The 21,683-nt window shown below is 42.7% G+C and overlaps 1 protein-coding gene across 12 annotated transcripts in view; it reads right to left on the bottom strand.

The window, feature by feature from the left end:
• The window catches only part of KCNH1 (potassium voltage-gated channel subfamily H member 1), a 429,320-nt gene that overhangs the window by 186,240 nt on the left and 221,397 nt on the right, over positions 1 to 21,683 (bottom strand). Inside the window, exon 10 of one of the 12 annotated variants that reach the window (XM_053310454.1) lies at positions 19,192 to 19,250. The exons of the other annotated variants lie outside the window; for them this stretch is intronic. Coding sequence (XP_053166429.1) covers positions 19,192 to 19,250 — 59 coding nt within the window. The remainder of the gene's footprint in view (positions 1 to 19,191; positions 19,251 to 21,683) is intronic. 12 annotated transcript variants of the gene reach the window in all.

Genomic DNA, 21,683 nt, shown 5'->3' with positions numbered 1-21,683 from the left:
TTAATCTCTCTCTCTTCTTTAAAAAAAAAACCCTCTACTTTCTTGTTAGCTGTAAGGATTTTTCTGTGTTCATAAACAACAAATGAATGCCCGTGGCAAATTATTGCCTCTTTTACATAGTCTAGGGGTTACACAGCTGTGAATGCATATAAAAAGATTAACTGATATGGCAGACATTCAAGCAATTTCCCTTTAACTCATATCTTGCAGGAAATGGCTACCGGGTGTACGGTCAAATAAATTTGTCTGATATGTGCTTCCTGTATGAATGAGAGAGGCTCAGCATTTCAATGTTGTGAAGAAATAAAAACCTCATTACAGCAACTTGGCCACCTACCAAACCAAAGGTGCCTCGGTGCTCACTTTTCCTTTTCATAAGTAAGAATGCAAAAAGCTTGTAATTTATTTGAATTGAGACATTTCTCAGGCTTTGGCCTGTGGATACAAAGTGCACTCAGCAATCTTTACAATTACAGGAAAGGTCAAATAAAGCAAGTAACAGTTTTGCTAACTCCAAAATACAATTGTTTTCACAACTGGACAAGCTTCCAAGATAAATATATCCATTGATACTTCATGTGATGAAATGGAGTTTTAGTATCAACTGTTTAGAGATATCTGAATAAGAAGGGGTTAAATCCCATGCAAAGTGTGACTGTTTCTGGGAAACCTTCTTGTGGAGAAAAGCTGTTAGAGCAGTCGGAAACTTGAGAGTAACAGTTGGAACTAGAGGTTCACAGAAATAAGGTGTCTCTTAGGCAGCTTAGTGAGAAGGCTGGGTGTTGAAAGAACCAGGTCAGGTTCTGAGCAAAAATAAGTAAACTGGATCAATTATATGAGCTTGGAAAGGAAAATATTATAAAGCCCATACTCACAAAAGTGTGATTTTTGACAGAAGTGTATGTAAAGAAACTGTAAACACAACCAAGAAAGAAAGAAAGAAAGAAAGAAAGAAAGAAAGAAAGAAAGAAAGAAAGAAAGAAAGAGAAAACCTACTCTCTTAGTAGAGAACTAATCAAACCACAAAACCTATTAAGTTATTATTAATAAACTTTATTCTTATCCTGCTTTAAAGAAACACAGGCCTCATTCGCACGCAACGTGAAACTGGAGGTTGCCGAGCCCATGGTTAATTTTCCTAACCATGAATTGCATTGCAGACAGTCGTCCAACCGCAGCCTGGCAACCTCCGTTTACAGGGCAGGAGAACCCCCCCTCCCTCTTTTCAGTCCGCCAAGGCCACATCCCAGCAAGCTCTGAAGCGCTCGCATCACCAGACTGTGGGCAAGGCATCAGAATATCTCCAGGGCAGCAGCCATTGGCCACTATCTTCAAGGGAGCGTGCCAAATGTGACCGTGCTTTTTCAGAATAGTCCGTCCACCCTCAGCAGGGAAAGGGCAATTAAATACCTTTAAATTGCATGCAAGCCCTTGATCTGACAGTGATTGCAGTGCTGCAATCATAAGAGCTCTGCAACAAAACGGTCTTGTACAAGCACAATTTAAGGCGGGGGGGAGATGTGGTGGGGCACTATTTTTCTGTTACTCAGGAAAGGGAAGGGAACATGACAACTGCCTAGGAGGAAATATAAGAGACTTGCGTTTTGGGCGGTATATAAATATGTTAAAAAATATGGAAAGGAGGTTGGGCAAAGGATCCTGGGATTTGGTCCACTGTGACCAAGGATGCTCTTGCGATGACTCACTTTGGCAAAGCAGTCCACAGAGACCAAACCTCAGTTCTGCCTCCATGGTGGCTTGCTGCCAGGGGGCTAGCACTCTCATGAGAGCATCAATCTACTGGGGAGGACCTTTGATTGATTAAGTGCCGTCAAGTTGTTGTCGACTCTTAGCAACCACATAGATAGATTCTCTCCAGGTTGATCTGTCTTCAACTTGGCCTTTAAGCTCTCTCAGTGGTACATTCATTGCTGTCGTAATCATGTCCATCCACCTTGCTGCTGGTCGTCTTCTTCTTCTCTTTCCTTCAACTTTTCCCAGCACTATGGACTTCTCAAGGGAGCTAGATCTTCGCATAATGTGTCCAAAGTATGATAGTTTGAACCTGGTCATTTGTGCCTTGAATGAACATTCTGGATTTATTTGCTCTATGATCCATTTGTTTGTTTTCCTGGCTGTCCATGATATCCTCAAAAGCCTTCTCCAGCACCAAAGTTCAAAAGCATCAATACTCTTTCTATCTTGCTTCCTCAAAGTCCAGCTTTCGCACCCATAGAGTGTCACGGGGAAAAACATTGTCTGAATGATTCTAATCTTTGTAGGTATAGACACATCATGGCATCAAAATATCCTTTCCAAGGCCTTCATTGCAACCCTAACAAGGGCTAGTCTGAGGCCTATTTCTTGACTGCTGGATCCTTTACTGTTGATGGTCAATCCTAAAAGGCAGAAGCTATCCACTACTACAGTATCTTCATTATCAATTCTGAGGCTGGTTGCTGTACCCGTTGTCATTAGTTTAGTCTCCTTTACATTTAGTTGTAGTACCATTTTTTCACTGTGATCCTTGACTTTCATTACTGGAGCTTGCAAATCATCTGCATTCTCAGCTATCAGAGTAGTGTCATCAACATAGCACAGGTTATTGATGTTTATTCCTCCAACTTTAAAACTACATTCATCTTCTTCCAATCCAGCTTCTCTCACTATATGTTGAGCATATAAATTGAATAAATAAGGAGAAAGTAGACAGCCTTGTCTTACTCCTTTGCCTATCTGGAACAAGTCTGTTTCACCATGTTCCATCTGGACTGTGGCCTCCTGTCCTGTGCATAGGTTTCTTATGAGAACAATGAGATGTTCTGGGACACCCATTTTCCTAAGGATATTCCACAACTTGACATGGTCGACGCAATCAAAGGCTTTTCCGTAGCCAATAAAGCACATATAGACGCCTTTTTGGTATTCTTTGGCTTTCTCCGTTATCCAGCATGCATCAGCAATGATGTCTATTGTTCCTCAGTCTTTTCTGAAACCAGCTTGAACATCCGGCATTTCCCTTTCCTTGTAGGGCTGAGATCTGCGTTGGATGATCTTGAGCATTATTTTGCTAGCATGTAAAATTAAGGATATTGTGTGATGGTTTGAGAACAATGCAAACTGTTAAGTCTCCTTTCTTTCGTATGGGTATGTAGACTGACCTCTTGGCCACTAATTTGTTCCCCAAATTTGCTGGCATCATTTGGTTAGAGCCTTGATTCGTCTTCTGTTCCCTGCCATATTTGTATAGCTATTCCATCAGTTCCTGCACCTTCTGACTTGGTAATGACTGGAGTGCTGATCTAACTTCATCTTCCTGTAGTAGAGGTTCTTGCAAGTAGGGAGTATCTTCCAGAGTATCTTGGATGTTGATGTCCCTGCTGTACAGATTTTCAGTATATTCCTTTCATCTGTTTGATCTTCTCTGAATCAGTTACTATCTGTCCTTTGGCATCCCTTAACATACCAATTCGAAGTTGGAACCTCCTTCTGAGTTCAGAGATCTTTTGGAAAACTTTGCTTGTTTTTTCGTGTCTGTTTCCATCCTCATGGTCTTTACAGATGTCGTTGTAGTACTGCCCCTTATCTCTTCTTCCAGCTTTCTGAAATTCCCTATTAAGTTCTTTCCTGGGGTCTTCTTTCTTGACCTTTGGGCTTCCATCAGATTTTCCACTCATTAATTGAGCCATCAAAGAAAGGGGGCTCCACTTATGTGAGGCCCCCATTATCTCTGGTTAATGACAGAACTTTTGAACAGTGCCCTCCCGCCGCCAGCTCCAGGGACGTTTTTCATGTACTCAAAGCAGATTTTGATGCTTAATGTGTCCAGACACAGCCAGGTCGGCAGACTGGGGAAGCATCAAGACCAAAGACAGGTCCAGTGGTGGAGCCACCATTGGCCAAATGGGTTCAAAGAACCCACCCACCCCAGGGGCTGTGCCTTGCAGCCCCAGACATGCCCGTGTCTGACGTCAGATGTGGGGGGTGTTATTTAGCTCTCAAATGGGGCTGTGTGGCCCTGTTTGGGACAGAAATCGGCAGTGCTGCATTAGCAGCATGGCCAGAGTGACTCTCCCTGCCTTTTGAATTTGTGAGTGTCTGAATGCGTGCAACCATGGTTTCACAGCAAAAGCAACCTGCAGGTTGCCTTGCCAAACTCAAATTTGAACCTCTGGTTTGTAGTGAGTTTCACTGCTGCAACCAGTAGTTTAGTGGTGAGAGTGTTGCATCCAAATGCAGACACCACCCTAACCACTGTTTTATGCAGTTTCTGGAACCATAATCAGAGAGGGGGTGGCCCAGAACTGCCCAGGATCATACTCTCTCCATGCCTGCCAGGCCAGGCAGCAGGATCAGCATTGCCTCCAGTGAAAAGGAGAGATTCCTCACATGTGATGAGAATGGATACTGCTCCTGGGTGGACAGCTCACTCATGGGAGTTTAAGGCCATGGGGATACACAACTTCACAACTCACGAGAAGAACCATCTGTGGAAACAGAGGTGTCAGGCAGAATCACTAATAATGTGTGATGATGTCCCTTTTCCCATGGACTGCTCTCTCACGAGAGTGCCAGGCCATGGAGACCTACATCCGGGTCGGAAGGCAGATGCCACCCAGCCTGGTTGCTTGATACAAGCAAGCCGTGGGGAGGGGTACCCCAGCAATACCTCTCCCTTCCTTGGTGACTGCCATGAATAAGCAGTCAAAGTGGGCCCTCTGCCAGCTCATCTGCCCATTTGAACATGTCCATCTTTATTTTTGCCTGGAACAGCGACCCCACTCCATTGTGGTCACTTACAATGGAGGCTCCCCACTCTCACGATCTGCATACACCACAACACCAGTCTCAACCCAGAAAATCTGAATGAGAGTTAAGATCTGTCCAGGTGCGGAGGGAGGCTGGCAGTGGCTCATGTTCAGCTGCCGCGACGGGGGGGGGGGGGGCGGGACTGGCATCCTGCATAGAATTAAGGTTGCCAACCTTCCAGGATTGCCTTGGAGGCATCAAGAATTGGCATCAATCTCCAAGTGACTATTAAAAGCAGCCTTGGAGATGTTAATGGATTGATATTGTGAAAAATATTGGGAAAATACTGTGGAAAATCTCCAAGAAAAGCTTCAGTTAAACTTGGCAGCCCTGCACTGCTTGAACCGCCTGCTTCATGTTAAGGCTAACTCTGGTCCTACACCTTTTTCTATCTCTGTGTAAACAGAACTAAGCACAAAATATCATGATACATTCCATTTATTTTTAATTAATGATTCTGTTCTTAATTGCTCAAGTGACAAGACTTCCAAACCTGCTGTGTCAATAAGAATGACTTGCCAACATCCTAAAACTTTGACCACACAGTTCATTTCTTGATGCTGTGGAAAGAACAGCTTGACATTTTTAACTCAAAATCATACAAGTATGGAAAGTAACACTCAAAATTCAAATAGATAAGAAAGTATGTTTGCTATTTTCCTTCCTTTTTTCTTCCTTGCTATTTTCCTTCCTTTTCATCCATGTACTTGTCCAGTGGGACCACCCACTGGCCTTACCAGCACCTTCAGGGCATCAGCATGTGGGGCTGACGACGAGCCAAAGGAGAGCCCCAATCCCCACGGCAAGGTGGCAGACGCACTCCCTGCTTTGCCAAGAGAGCCAGGAGGAAGGAGTGATTCAGCAGGCTAGGAAGCTCCCAAAACAGGAAAGCCCAGCCAGGAGAGAGAGGGTGATGCACATCATGATGACATCGGTGATGCACCTCGACCCAAAGGCAGGGGGCCAGCAGAAGGAGGGAGTGGGGAAACAATTAGGAGAGCACAGCAGAGGCCTGTCAACAATTATGGGGGTTAATAGAGCAGGGTGGGGGGCTTGTTGGGAGGGGGCTGGGATTGTGCAGTCTGTGCAGGGGCTTATAAGGAGGGCATATGAGGCAGAGAAGGAGGGAGTCACAGGCCTCCATAGAGAGTCTGTGGAAGAGAGTGTGACACCAAGAAGGAGGATCAGGGTGACCAACAACCCCCTCCCCTTGGTACCTCTAAGGCCCTTACACTAGAGACCTGTTGACAAGCAGAGGCGAGGTGGACCCTTCTGGGCAGTACTGCTTACCATTTTGTTCTTTGGTCAGCTCTGTATGCAAATTTGCAAGTGTAGATCCAAATATACTAATCCTATAGCAATGATTAAAACCTAACCTTTCAGAACAGAATACCAGGACTGAAACTGCAGCTGTTAGAAAGGAATAAATAGAAAGCTGGGACTAAAGGGGAAATGTATGGGGGTATCCATTTTCTTCCACGGCAGGGTATGAGGAAAGAAGGAGAAAGGCCCATGCTTAGGAAGAGACACCAGATTCCACTTCACACCCCTCAGCTGAGTGCCTCTCCCTGTTGTGTGGAGCAACTCCTATGGCCAGGTGATTTACACAGCAAAGTTAGAATTAAAATTACAATTAAAAGATTTAAAAACAGTTTTTACAAAACTTATTAAAAGCTTGGTTGAAAAGGTGTATCTTTCGAATCTTTTTGAAAGCTATGCTGTTTGACCAGGCCTGTTATTTATTCTAAATGGAAGTGTGGTAGAAATGGTTTGTGGGGGAAAGGAGGGAAGGCATTGTACAAACACAAAAGGAGAGAGAGAGAGAAACTTCCAAAGTGCACAGAAACAAGATTTATTCTCCCTAGTATGTTTTGAAAATATTTGTCAGGGCATTGCACATGGCAGCGCTATTATCTCTTCCAACAGACGTAGAAGAAACAGAGGGCCTAATATTTACAGTGCCCCTGATGAAGATTTTCAAAACACTGAGCCAAATAAATCTCATTTCTGTGCACCCTAGAGCTTTTGCTCCCTCTCCCCCACCCCTGCCCTTTCTGAGGAAATGGTTTGACCACACATTCACAGCATTCTGGGGTATTTAATACTTAGTATTTTGCAGTACTTTCATATATTCACTTCACTTCAATGTCTATTACCTTTTTGTAGTCTTTATAACCACCATGGAGTATTTTTATCCCCATATTGATGATGAAGGGCTTAGAGGAAAAGGCTGACCTAAGGCCACCTAGAGGTTTTCCAAATGGAGATTTACTCCTGCAGTTAGAGTAGGGGTGAGTTCATATGAGGGAAGTACCTACTACACCTTCAGTTTGGTGCTGTTCATAGAGACAGTGGCATTATTCTGCTTTTTTCATGACAACTGGCCCTTAATGTGTGATATAAGCATCTTTTAAACGTTGCACTTTGCTGGAGTGTTGAAAATGGTTGTGTGGTATACTCTGACATTTTTGCGGAGGCATGTGGAGAGACCCTATAAGGATAAAGCGGATAAAGAAAAAGGTGGAGGAGTGGCAACCTGCCTGAGAGTGCTTTGGGGGAGTGTCGGCTCTGCCTGCCACCCCTTTCAGTTCCTAACTGGGCAGACTTGTTTCCTGTGCCTTGCAGTCAACTCCCAGTCTACAGCACAATTTATTTATTTATTTCTCTCTTCTTTATTGCATATAAAAGGGAAGTTAATCCAACAGGATTCTGTTAAAAGCACATGTTTCGACATAAAGATGTCATTTTCAATGCCTAGATGTTTAGCAGTGTTTGAAGCAGCATTCCTATATAGCAAAATCTGAAACTCTCCCAGCCAGTCACCTGAAGCGGATGAAAAGCATGGGGGAGAAGAGATAAGAACACTTTCCCGAGCTCAGCACTAACAAGGAGAGGGGAGGGGAAAGGAACAAGTTAGACAGTACACCCTTTAGAGGCCAATATGTCTCAGAATTTCTTTAAATTCCTCTTAAACATTAACCACAGCTTTCAGTTTATCAGTGTACAATGAGGGAGACTCGGTTGTCGTGCACGTGGGACAGGGCCTTCTCTGTTGCTGCCCCCAGACTCTGGAATGCTCTCCCGGTGACTATTCACTCCTCGGTCTCCACCACAGCTTTTAGAAAGAGTGTAAAATCTTGGCTTTTTGCCCAGGCATTTATTTGATTCTCTGCTGCTGCTCTTTTTACTCTGTATTGCTTTTATGCTTTTGTTTTAAATTTTTAATCAGATTTGTTTAATATTTTTCACTTAATATTTTAATTGTGTCTTTTTTACCATCTTGTTTTTAAATTTTGCTGTAAACTGCCTTGGGGTTGTTTTAATGAAAGGTGGTATATAAATTTAGCAATCAATCAATCAATCAATCAATCAATGCTTCTCTGATTTTTCTTTTAAGTGTGCAACATTCTATTTCCAAAATGCACACTTTAAGTGGCATTGTTTTTCCTTTGTGCCTATCTCTCATATGTATTGACCATGTATTGACCCTATTAATGTACTTTGAGTCTGCAAGATGTTCTTTAAGCCTAGCCAATAGTAGAGGCCTAACAGTTTCTCCCACATAACATTCACCACAATCTGCACAAGTAATCATAAGCAATACCTTTCCGTTTGCAGGTGCCTTCCCTACCTTCATATACTGGGCAAGCTTTTATTTCATACCTGTTATCATATAGTCTTGATCTCACCAAATGTTGCCTTAAGCTTTTAGTTGTTTGGCAAACCATGTTTCATTAAAATTCTATGAGACTGTCTAATAAAATTATCAGAGATAAAAGGAATCTTCAAAACGGGCAGTCCTGCCTTATATTTAACACCCCCTCCCAAGGGAAATCTATTTTCATTGGTCCCTGCTAAGTTTCTCACACTTTCTATGGCCTGACTTGCATAATCCTGAGAAGACACCTCAACTGCCCTCCTTATGATATTCTCCACCATCTGTGTTTTGATTGTTTGTTGGTATGTGCAGATTTACTATTTATGATTAATTCTTTTTTGGCCGGTTTCCTATACCATTTGGTCTGTAAATTACCCTCCCTTAGACAAATCTCTGTCTCAAGGCAAGGCAACCAGCCATGATTATTTGGCGTCTCCCTAGTCAGACTTATACTATCCCTTTATTCATTTTCTCAAAAATTGTATTCATTCATTCATTTCCCCTCAGTGTTCTCGCACACTGCCACTAGAATAATGGACTGGTGATATCGGACATATCAAGAATGATTCCAATCCAATATAGGGAATCCCAAATCAGATCAGAATTATAAGAATGGCTCTCATAAGAACATAAGAGCAGCCCTGCTAGATCAGGCCCAAGGCCTATCTAGCCCAGCACCCTGTTTCCCACAGTGTCCCACAAACTTCTTGAAAGTCCAAGTATACTATGTCAACCGGAACACCTTTATCCACATGCCTATTGACACTGTCAAAGAACTCCAAAAGGTTAGTGAGACAAGACTTGCCCTTACAGGAGCTATGCTGATTCTCCTTCAGCAAGGCCTGTTCTTCTGTATGTTCTTCTTTCAGAATGTTGATAAAGATATCACAACAGAAAATGACAGCAAAAATACAAAATGGTGTCCACAACCTCTTTCTGCAGTTCTAGCAATTTCCCCCCTTGATTGAAGTGACAATAATTCTCTCATACACACTCTAGTTTGCAAGGTGGTCTTGCTGTGCACCTCCTCAATTGCAAAAGGAAGAAAACAAGTCAGAAATTCTTTTGAAGTAGCCCAGTTGCACAAGAGCATCTTCTCAAGGCAAAAAACAAAGCCATCTATGGGGGAAGGATGTGATTATCTATGGGGGAAGGATGTGATGTAATTAAGAATGTGGTAATGGCTGAGCAGAGAGCTCTGAAAAGGTAGTGGATGATAGCAGGATGCTGTTTATTTTCAAGCAAATCGGTTGATTTTAAGGATGTTTTTGTGAAATCACAAGCGTTTTAACTTGACTGTGGGTTTTAAATTATTTTAAGGTTCTCATTTTTTATTTGTTTTATGTTGTTGTAAACTGCCCAGACATGGAAATTTGGGGTGGTCTACAAATTTGAGTAATTAATTAATTAATTATAATTATAATTAATCAATTTATTAATTAAATTAATTATTAATTATTAATTATTTGTTTAATTAAATAAATAAATAAAGAATTCTCATTAACTGAGAATTGTGGTAAAAAAATAACTTCATTTCTGAGAATCACTGATTTTTTTTAAAAAATCATTAAAAGTCAAAGGATGGACCAATTTACTTGAAATTAAATGCACAGAATCCTGCCATCCTCCACTACCTATGTTCCAACTTTCAGAGCTCTCTACCCAGCCATTACCATGTCTGATTTCCCATCAGACATGGGAAAACCTCTCCCCATCTCTTTTTCCCATACAAGGTTGTGGGTTTTTTTGTTTGAATAGGTGCTCTTGCACAACTGTGCTATTTTAAAAGGATTTCAAGATAACTCATCTTGAAAGAATCTGTGAGTAACTTAGTCTGTATGCCCATGCTTACAACACCATGTTACCTCAGCAGAATATATTTATATACTTAGATCCTAAGATTCAGTATACTCTTGCACAGACTTTAAATGATGGCAAAGAAATAAATGAATGCTGAGAAAAATAAAAATCATAAAATAAATGAATATAAGCACTTTCTAGAAACACCCCCCTCCCATATGACAGTGGACAACACCACATAAGAACAGCCGTGCTGGATCAGGCCCAAGTCCTAGCTAGTCCAGGATCCTGTTTCACACAGTGGCCCACTAGATGCCTCTGGGAAGCACACAGGCAAAAGCTGAGGGCATACCCTATCAAATCCTGTTATTCCCCTGCAACTAGTATTTAGAGGCATCTTGCCTCTGAGGCTGGGGGTGGCCTATAGCCTTCAGACTAGTAGCCACTGATAGACCTCTCCTTCATGAGTTTATCTAAACCTCTCTTAAAGCCATCCAGGCTGTTGGCTATCACCACATCTTCATTAATTATGTGTTGTGTGAAAAAGTACTTGCTTTTGGCAGTCCTACATTTCTTGGCAATCTGTCTCATGACCCCTGGTTCTAGTGTTAGGAGAGAGGGAGAAAAAAATTATTTCTATCAGTTTCATAGACCGCTATCATGTCTCCCCTCAGGCATTTATTTTCTCAACTAAAAAGCACCAGGTGTTGTAGTCTTGCCTCGTAAGGAAGGTGCTCTAGGCCCCTAATTATCTTGGTTGCCCTCTTCTGCACCTTCTCCAGTTCTATAATGTCTTTCTGAGGTATGGTGATCAGAACTTTACACAATACTTCAAATGAGGCCACAGCATAGATTTGTATAACGGCATCATAATATTAGCAGTTTTATTTCAATCCCCTTCCTAATAATTCTAAGCATAGAATTGGCCTTTTTCACTGCTGCTGCACATTAAGTCGACATTTTCAATGAACTGTCTATCATGACCCCAAGATCTCTCTCCTGGTCAGTCACCGACAGCTCAGACCCCATCAGTGTATATGTGAATTTGGGGTTTTTTTGCCCCAATATGCATCACTTTACACTTGCTAACACTGAACCACATTTGCCATTTTGTTGCCCACTCCCTCGGTTTGTAGAGATCCTTCTGGAGCTCCTTACAATCTCTTTTGGATTTCACTACCCTAAATAGTTTGGTGTCATCTGCAGATTTGGCCACCTTGCTCGTCACTCCAACTTCTAGATCACTTATGAAATTAAAAAGCACGGGTCCCATTACAGATCCCTGAGGAACCCATTTCTTACTTCCCTCCATTTAGAGAACTATCCATTTATTCCTACCCTCTGTTTCCTGTCCTTCAACCAGTTACCGATCCACACATGAACCTGTCCCATGACTGCTAAGTTTTCTAAGAGTCTTTGATGAGGAACTTTATCAAAAAACCTTTTGAAAGTCCAGGTATACCATGTCAACTGGATCACTTTTATCCACATGTCTGCTGACACTCTCAAAGAACTCCAAAAGGTTGGTGAGGCAAGATTTACCTTTTCAGAAGCCATTTACCTTTGAAGAAGGATCCTTAAGACTGCTTTCCATCAATTTGCCTGGAACAAATGTGAACCAAGGAAAAAACCGGGGTCCACGGAATGAAGAGGGGGGGAAATGCAAAACCCATGAACAAAAATCAGGGGATTCATGAATCATGGATCCTTCATTCGAAGAAAGCAATTAACATGCTCTGTAATGACTGATAATACAGTAATAGGTAATGGAAGACAAAGCACACCAGTGAAAAACCACAACAGCCACCCCGGGATAAGGAGGTGTTTCGCCAAAAGCTTCATCAGGGGCTGGTTCCCATTAGTACAGGACAACAGTAGAAAAGTATTTCTTATACAATCAAATTTCTCCAAGCATGTTAAAGCCTCAGGGTTCCTGACTTGAACTACATGCATTCACAACATCTTACTGAGTACATCTTTTCCTCCTTTTCGATTTGAGGACTCATTACCTGTACTGCATGTACTCTTCAATTTCTCATTTTGAAGACACCTCAAACTCTGTTTGGACACCTGTATATACTGGTTTCTCATTTTTTCATTGCATTTTGTAATTCTACTTAGTATTATGCCATTGTACTTTCATATGTGTTATACAGATGTTTGATTATTTTCACATGTATTGAGAGTTGGTTATTTATCCAGTCATTATTTATTATTTTTTATTCCTTATTCACCTTTGTTTTTTTGTTCACAGGTTTTGCATTTTCCCCCCTTGAACAGATGAGAAGCTAATTTGTTAATTTTTAATTTTTTCAGACAGTTTAGAACGTCATCTCTCATCGCCTCTGTCTGACTCAGTTCTTTAGCTTCTGTCCCTGAGAAGCTCAGTTCAGGCCCAGGTTCAGTATCCTTTGCAGTGAAGACAGATGCAAAGAACTTGTTTAGCTTCTCTGCAATCTCCATAGCCTCCTTAATAATCCCTTTCACTCCGTCATCATCTAATGGACCAGTCACCTCCCTGGCAGATTTCCTGCCTCTGATGTATTTAAAGAAGATTTTGTTATCCCCCTTAATGCTTTTAGCTTAATGTTCCTCAAGCTCTTTTTTCACCTCCCTTATTGTCTCCTTGCATTTCTTTTGCAAGAATTTGTGTTCCTTTCTGTTCCCTTCATTTGGGCAGGCCTTCCAATTTCTGAAGGGATCCTTCTTCCCTATTATAGCTTCCTTAACTTTACTTGTTAGCCATGCTGGCATCCTCTTGGACTTAGTGGTACCTTTCCTCCTTTTTGGTATACATTCCAACTGGACTTCTAGTAATGTGGTTTTAAATAAACTGCATGTATTCTGGAGCAAAGTGACTCTCCTGATTTCCTCTCTCAGTCCCCCCCCCCTCACCAAAAAAACCTCTTCATTTTAGAGAAGTTTTCTCTTCTAAAATTCAAACTGTCAGTGTTAGACTTCCTTGGTGATTCTCTCCTCACATGTATGCTGAATTTGATAATACTATGGTCACTGTTCCTTGAAGGTTCCATGACACTGACATCTTGCACCAGGTCTTGGGCACCACTCACGATTAAGTCCAACGTCGCTTTCTCTCTGGTTCGTTCCATGACCAACTGTTTGGCCTCCTTGTCATTACCTGAATGTGAATTTATCCAGTCTGTGTGTGGGTAATTGAAGTCACCCATTATTACAGCTCTCTTTGACACCTCCCTGATTTCCTTCTGCAACTCCCAGTCACTGTCAGTGCTTTGATCTGGAGGGCGATAGCACGTCTCTAGTAGCACATTTCCTTTCAGGCCTTATTTTGTCACCCACAGAGATTTTGTGGAGGACTTCTAGATCCGACTTTGATCATGAGGTCTTTCCTGACTTAGTGACTGCCAGGTTAGAGAATATTATTCTGGCAAACAAGTAAAATTTGAATTCAGACTGAATTAAAGATGGCTGCTGTTTTCTGTAACCTGACAAGGAAAACTGATTTATCAGTTATGGAGTTTGGTTTCCTAGGTCACTCAGATCTAGGGTTAACATGTTATAACACAGAGATTTCATCTTCAAACATACTAGGAGCAGAATAAGGCAGCCACAGTTTTTCCTACCTGGGCCCCTCCCAACCCCAATTCCCATTGTCTGCCCACCTCCTCCACTTGCTGTGTAGCATGTCTGGATCCTGCTCACACCAGCATGTAGAGGAGGAGGGAACTGTAACAGGTGAAAAGAGAAAATATGAGAGAAGCTACTGGTACATTTCCTGCTACACTGGTGGATTTACAAGTAACAATAATATAGTATTATTTGCCAGGATATAACCTGCTACCTACCTGGATTTATGAACCTGGAGTATTCCTGGACTCACTTGCAAGTCCAGACACAGTGGTAGCCTGCAGGTCCAGACAAAGTGGTAGCCAAGAAGATTATTCATGAATTCTACTCCTTTTTATTTTTGGGCAAGGCTTGCATATTCTTGTGCCACACTGTGGATTTATCCCAGTGAGACAAGATTCTCACCCTTGGCACTTTTATGTAAATGATGCCCATATGGGAAAAGTAATAAACCAAAGCAATTTCAAAGAAACATTACAAGAACAATTCTGGCTGTACACTTTAAGATTGCAATTAGATAGAATTAAACCAGCAGGAATTTCTCTCCCCAAAGCAAATGGACCATTTAATGCTTTTCTCATACAGAACGAAAGATTTGCAAAGTTCTCCATGGGAGTCACATGATTTAAAAAAACCACCACAAAAATTCTTCCCCAGGGATTATGATTTTGTAAATCATAACTTACTCTGGAGATCTGAAGGCACACAAAATGTATATTTCTTCTGTACAAAGTATTATCTTAATCAAAATAAACAGATGAAACCACCCAATCTTTGGTGGCAGTAAGCAGATTAGAACAGATAGCCTTGCATTCAGAATTAATGTTTTTCATAGCTACCCACAGGGGCAGTCCAAGATATTTTGCTGCCTGAGATAAAGGACACTCCCCATCCGCAGATGGGTGCACTGATGGTGGTGGGCGGGGCAGTGCTTGCTGCCCCCTGTGCCCCTCCTCAATTTCACACCTGAGGCAGCCTCCTCACCCTGCCTCCTGGAAGGGCTACCCATGCCACGATCATATTATTCCTTGCTATTCAAAATTCTTTATGGTTAACGGAGGCAATTTCTAATGTGTTTTACTGGCCTACCCCAGCCAAAACTTCAGAATTTTAGCATCTGGATAATTCCAGTATTATGTCAGAGGCTTATATTTTAATAATTGAGTTCTTCCATGATTTCCTTATCCAGATATTCATCTAGTTATTTTACAGAGTAACACAAATCTGCTTATAGAAGCAGTTCCCTAGTAACTTCCTTGTATAAGAAAAGTTACTAGCCTTTTGGGCAGTGCCAGACAAACCAGCTTCACCCCAACATTCTCTTCTCCCACTCAGTTATCTTCTAGATCACCAAGGACAGGGTTTGAAAATCTTGTCCTTGGAGCACCTAGAAGGTAAGTGGGTGGGAAAAGGGAAAGGTGATGTGCAAGAGAGATGGGATGGCGCTAGCCCAGCTGGCCTGGCCTCTTGATGCTATCTTCTTCTTCTTCTTCTTCTTCTTATTATTATTATTATTATTATTATTATTATTATTATTATTATTAATTTGATTTCTATACTGCCCTTCCAAAAATGGCTCAGGGCGGTTTACACAGAGAAATAATAAATAAATAAGATGGATCCCTGTCCCCAAAGGGCTCACAATCTAAAAGAAACATAAGATAGACACCAGCAACAGTCACTGGAGGTACTGTGCTGGGGGTGGATAGGGCCAGTTACTCTCCCCCTGCTAAATAAAGAGAATCACCATGTTAAAAGGTGCCTCTTTGCCAAGTTAGCAGGGGTAACTAATATGCATCTGAGAACTTAGCCAACATAAGAGGCATGGCCATCCAGGTGCAACTTCACCTCAGACGCCACCAGAGCTCAAGCCAGCATTGGCTGCTGGCTGACATGTTGTGCAGCATAACACAAATTGCCAATTTTGCTGACATGTTGTGCAGCACAACACAAGCAGTTCAGAACTTCCTGCACTGCTGCACCTAACAACTCACCCGTTATGTGCTACAGGGCTCTTACACTCATCCCTCACCAACCACTAGGGTTCCATTCTGGCAAAACCTTGCTGTTGGCAAATTTGTGGTTGGCGAGGCATTAAAGTCTATGGGAAACAGGGGGTTAGGGGAACAACAATCACAAAGACCTAAAAATAAAGGGGACCCCCCAAAAAAAAATTGCTTTAGAAATCACAAAAAAATTCCTGCAATATCACAAAGAGTCACCAAGAAGAATGAGCAGATCAAATCTCTGGAAATTTTTTAACCCCCCACAAAATCACTCAAAGGCAATTTAAATTGGCAAGGGACAGCAAGGTCAGCAAGGGTCACCGAGAAGAATGAGAAGATCGAACCTCTGAACCCCGCCAAATTGCTGAAACACCTCCCCCTGCCATCACTAAAAAACCTCACCAACCACAGATACTTTGGTCACGGTTGGCAAGACCTGTCACAATTTCCTATTCACATATACTCAAAACTGTGGTTGGTAAAACTGTGGTTGGCAAGGGATGACTGTAATACCTTTGTGAAATTGCAGGTTGCAACGCTACTTGTATTGGGAATAAGGCAAGTAGCATTATGGCATGCGATTGCACAAGCCCTGAAGTGCAGCACCATGAGCATGTTGGTTAGACACCTGCAGTGGCACAAATGGTTCTGAACCATCTATGTTACATTGCACAGCATGTAAGCCACTGTTTGGCACACTTACGAAATGTCAAGCTGTATATGCTTTAGGTTTTGTGCTAACTAAATTGTATACGTTCAATTTGTCCCTTTAAAGTAGTAAAGTAAGTTTAAATAAAGTACAAAAATAAATATTGCAGACATTTCCACACACACACCCCCAAAGTGGGGAAATGCCTCCATGCATTGATTCTACATTTCTGGAAATTTCACAACTCTAAACATTACCTAATTTGTCTTCTACTGATTTTTTACCCACCTAAAATTACTCTCCAGCTACTATGACTCAGGGATTTATGAATCGGCCATTTTGCTGGCTCGGCTCGAATCCAGACCAGATTAGAGCTGACCTGGCCTGGTCTGGACTCGAGCTCAGCCAAACCAAGTGTGTTCCAGTTCGACTATCGAGCTGGTTAGCCAGCTTTGGGGGTATACTTGTAAAGGGGAATCTGGCTCAGATTCTCCTTTACAAGTAAAGGGTATTCCCTAGCCCATGGGGGGGGGAGATGAAAGGGGAATCCTTTACCTTTAGTTTCCTGCCAGCGGGCATGGTGGTGGCAACATTGGAGGTAGCAGTGCGGACTCCTCCCCCCCCCCCCCCGTGCCAATCTCCAAATGACAAGCCAGGTCAGTCGCAGCCCGGTTCAGACCTCTGCACACATGCAGAGGCCCTTAGATTGGCCTCTGCTCATGTGTAGAGGCCTGTTGTGTCACCATGCAATTTGTATGGTGACACAAATGGGGCAGGGGGTTGGAGGAGCCCCTGCTTCCAATGTCACCACTGGGAAAGGATTCCCCTTTTGCCGCCACTCCCACTTCTTAGGCTAGGGAATCCCCTTTACTTGTAAAGGGGAATCCTAGCTGGATTCCCCTTTACAAGTATCCCACCCAAGCAAGTCCACGAATGGGGGGGTCCAGTTCAATCTCAGACTGGCACCCCCCTTTGGGGGGCTGGTCCAGTTCCAACTTGGACCACCCGAACCTGGCTGGCTTGATGTTGAGCCTGGTTCGATGTGAACTTGCTCACACATCCCTACTATGCCTTACAATGGACTCACATGTCCTAAACCTAAACTTTATCTATATTTTCGAAGAGGGAATTATAATTTCTTCCTTGTCCTGACAGCCTTTGGTACAGCTCGACATCTCTTTTGCCACAGATTTCAGTGTCAATTAGGTGTGATAATTTTTAATTTTTATCTTGCTGAAAAAGAGTGGCTATCATTTTCTCGCTAAGTTACCCCCCAACTGACTCCTGGCCAGATTCCCTGTTTCTAATGCACTTAATCCCCAGTGAACACATATACTACTTCAGATAATTTTCTTTCTGGCTTATTTGACTCAGTCAGTGGTCCTTGGCTGCAGACTCTTCACTCACATGGATTATCAGACCATGAAGTTATTCAGTTATTGTTGCTTCTTTCTGGTGACAAGTTCACACGATATAAAGTATTTGAGTTTTTTTCCTGAGGACTTCTGCTAAAGCCAATTCAAAGAACCATCTCTAGATTCTAAGCTTTTCTTCCCTTATTCCAACTCCAGCTTTCTCTACTTATTCAGTGAAGTTCCAACTGTTTTTTCTTTAGATCAGCATAAACCAGTCAGTCTCTATAGCCACATCCAGTCGTGAACCAAACCGGCCTTCCAAAAGGTTGGCCGGTCTGTCATTGGACGGTGGGCTTGTAAAGGAGAATCCAGTGAGGATTCCCCTTTACAAGCAAAGGGTAAGCCTTCTGGATAAGGCTTCTGGAGGGTGGGAGGGGAGCAGCATCAAGACACACCTAAAAGTAGATTATAAGGTCTCTTCTTTACCACCGCCAGCCGCAGTACCACACCACTGCTGCTGCTGTCCCATTGCGGAGCAGCGGCACTCCCTCCTTCAGCAGCCTGCACATGGCTACGCTGCTCCAGCAATGACCATTTGCGTGGTCAAATGGTCACGTAAATGGTGGTCAAATCTGCAGGGCCATTTGCATGCTCAAATGGTCATGCATGCACAGAGGCCAGGTCATTGCCAGAGCCCCATCACCATGCGTAGGATACTGAGGGGAGTGTCGCTGTTCCACACTGGGCCGGGGCAGCAACAGAGCAGTACTGTGGCCACCAGTGGTAAGGAGAAGACCTTATCAAATACTTTTAGGTGAGTCTCAACTCTCCCCACCCGCCCTTTAGAAGTGTTTTGTGAAGGCTTACCCTTTGTTTGTAAAGGGGAATCCTCACTTGATTCCCCTTTACAAGCCCGCCGAACTGGACCGCCTAGTCTGTTCAATCAAACTGGTTCGTAGAACCACAGTCTGGTTCGAATTTGGTCTGAATTCGAACCAAACTGGAAACCGGTTCCATGCACACCCCTACCCCTTAACAACCACAGACATTCTTCCCTCCTTTAGCAATTGTTATTATTCCAAAATCTCTGTCATAAGACCACAGCACACAAAGAGAACAGCCAGTTATAAGATATTTAATTCTCCACACCACCACACTGGCTCTCTAAATACATTCTTCTTGCATTGTGAATATCAGTTGGAACTGAGAACAAGCCTGTTTCTTAGGTACTGGATAAACTTGATTTATAGTAATGCTGTTATACAAAAGGACACAGTGTATTCAATAAGACAATAGCAATAAGCTCACCAAATAAAATATTGTTGCAGGAGACACAACTTCCTCATTTGAACTCGAAGGTGGCTGTACTGGAATTTTAAAACATAATGAAATCCAGACTCATGCTGCACTTACACAAACATGTTGCACTAGTGCAAGGACGTTGCGAGCTAGACTCACTAAGCTGGAAACTTGTGTTCCAGACTACCATTGCACTAGCACAATGCTGTTCTATAGACACAGCACAGGGATGGTGCACAAAGAAAGGAACAACTATTCGAGGCAAGTCCTTATACTAGTAGAAGAAAGAGAAGTTGTGCAACCTTATACATGTCCCAGAGAAGGTATTCCACTAGAGATTGCACAATATCATGGACCATGACAATTTTGCACAGTTCTACAAACATTTTAACTGTATCCAACTTCTCTCATTGTGCTAGTGCAATACTAGTCTGCATGTCAGCCCATTCCACTCTCATTACACAAGTGCAACGAGAGCACAAAATGTTGTGCAACTTCAAATATCTACACAGCTACCCGACCTTCTTGCACATGACCAACTTTGCTGCGCTAGTACAGTGTTAGTCTGGATTTCAGCCATTCAACTCATCAACACTTTAAGACCCAGTTTGCATAAGCTTACATAGATTATTCAGTCTCCGGATAATAAAAAATGCAGCTTGTTTCTCAATTGCAAAGCAGATAAGAGCATAATTCTGGTAGAAAAGCATATTCAATTAAGAGGAAATTGGAGAGCAGCTAATAGCCTAGTTGAATATGTTCTTTGTTCATTCTTGTTCCATTTTCTGTAGGAATTATTTTACATCTTGGAGTGCTATAGGATATTAGAATTCAAATTTATTCCAGAATAGATTCATTAGTATTAATCTACTGGCCCATTTGATAGATTGACAGTAGACATGCCACCTTTTAAAAATGATTATAAGTACAAAATAAGTTTATGATGTATAATGTGTTCCTTCAACATTCCCAAGACATAGTCACTGTTAAGCATCCTGTTTACTGAAGTCAGCTGCTGATCCTAGATTGCAAACTATCCTATATTTGTAAGGAGTTTATTTTGCTACTGGATGGTATTTCACATACTGAATTCATTTTAAATTTGTAGGTGGTCTATTGGGGGGTGGTGGAAATCAGTTGATTAATCCATGAGTTTTAATGACAATGCTTTTAGTTTGCATCCAATTGTGTATTAATTCACTCACAGCATTGCACTCAAACAAAAAAAGGATACTTTTTTTGAGAACATTAACACGGCATTATTATGAACATGAATGAGCACAGGGCTGCAACATTAAGCTGTCATTCTGCAGTCAGGATATCAAAGGGCAGCTTCACAGATGTGGCAAGCAGGCGCGGTTGGTGCTCGCTGGGGCGGGGGAGGGCAGCGAGAGAATGACTTTTAAAATTGCCAGATCTGCCACCACTTGCCACCATCCTGTGCACCTAGCCCACTCCCTGCCCTACTGCACACCCTGTCCGGATGCACCTGTGGAATATCAGGCTGCACCAGATACATGGGATGCTATGCAGCCAGCAGTGGCAGTTTCTGCCATTTTTAAAGTCATACTCTCCCACCCTCACCACCACCCCGGCCCCAGCAAGCACCAGCCACACTTGGCACCAAGCAGAAAGCCATCAACTACTGGTTCCTGGAAAGCTTATGCTCATGGCAGGAGCCAGAAGTTCCCCACCTTCCATGTAATCTGAACCCAGCAATGTCGGGTTGCCAAGCAGCACTTTCCTCCAGCACCCAACATCTGCCATCCAACTTCAAATCTTGGTTACAGATGGGTGGCAGAGGAATATGAAGAATTCCTACATATTTGCTGGCTTCAGAGGAACATATTTGCTGGCTTCAGAGGAACATGTGCTCACTGGGAATTGGCGGTTGGTGGCACCTTACTTGTCTTCTGTGAAGCTTCTGTGAAGTCTTCTATGAAGCTTCTGTGAAGCCACCCAAAGAGATGTGTTCATTTGTAGAGTTGAATGGCCTTTTATTCTGGGGGAAGGGTGACATGCCTGCCATCCCTCTGTTACCCCTTCTGGTGCTTTTCCCCAACACCTTTTTAGATGAGACAACCTATGTGAGCAAATGGCGAATACCTCTTCTAAGATGGCTCCTGCTGCTCACAGATTATCTGTGGACTATGTCTCAAAAATAAATTGAAAATAGATCTGCCGGCCTAATTAACCATAGATAGATAGATAAAAATCAATTGCAAGGTTTTAAATGAGTACTTTATGAGAGACAAAATGAGAGACAAGAGGAGAGACAATATCTGCTCCCAGGTAGACCCCAGGGTGTGAGACTGGGTGCCTGCCTGTTTGCTTGTCCTGCTTGCCCTGCTGCCCCCCTGTCTGTTATCTGCCCCCCCAGGACTGGTTGCTGTGCTGAGGTGAGGCCTTGCAGGATTGGGGCTTGCAGGACTGGGGCCAGGGAGGAGGGTGACTTGGCAGTTTCCTGCATTCCAGGTGCTTAGAGCTGCCTGCTCAGGGCT

This window comes from Hemicordylus capensis, chromosome 1, assembly GCF_027244095.1.
Source record: "Hemicordylus capensis ecotype Gifberg chromosome 1, rHemCap1.1.pri, whole genome shotgun sequence".
Lineage (NCBI taxonomy): Eukaryota > Metazoa > Chordata > Lepidosauria > Squamata > Cordylidae > Hemicordylus > Hemicordylus capensis.
The sequence above is the reverse complement of the archived record's forward strand: the minus strand, read 5'-3'. Positions and strand labels throughout refer to the sequence as shown.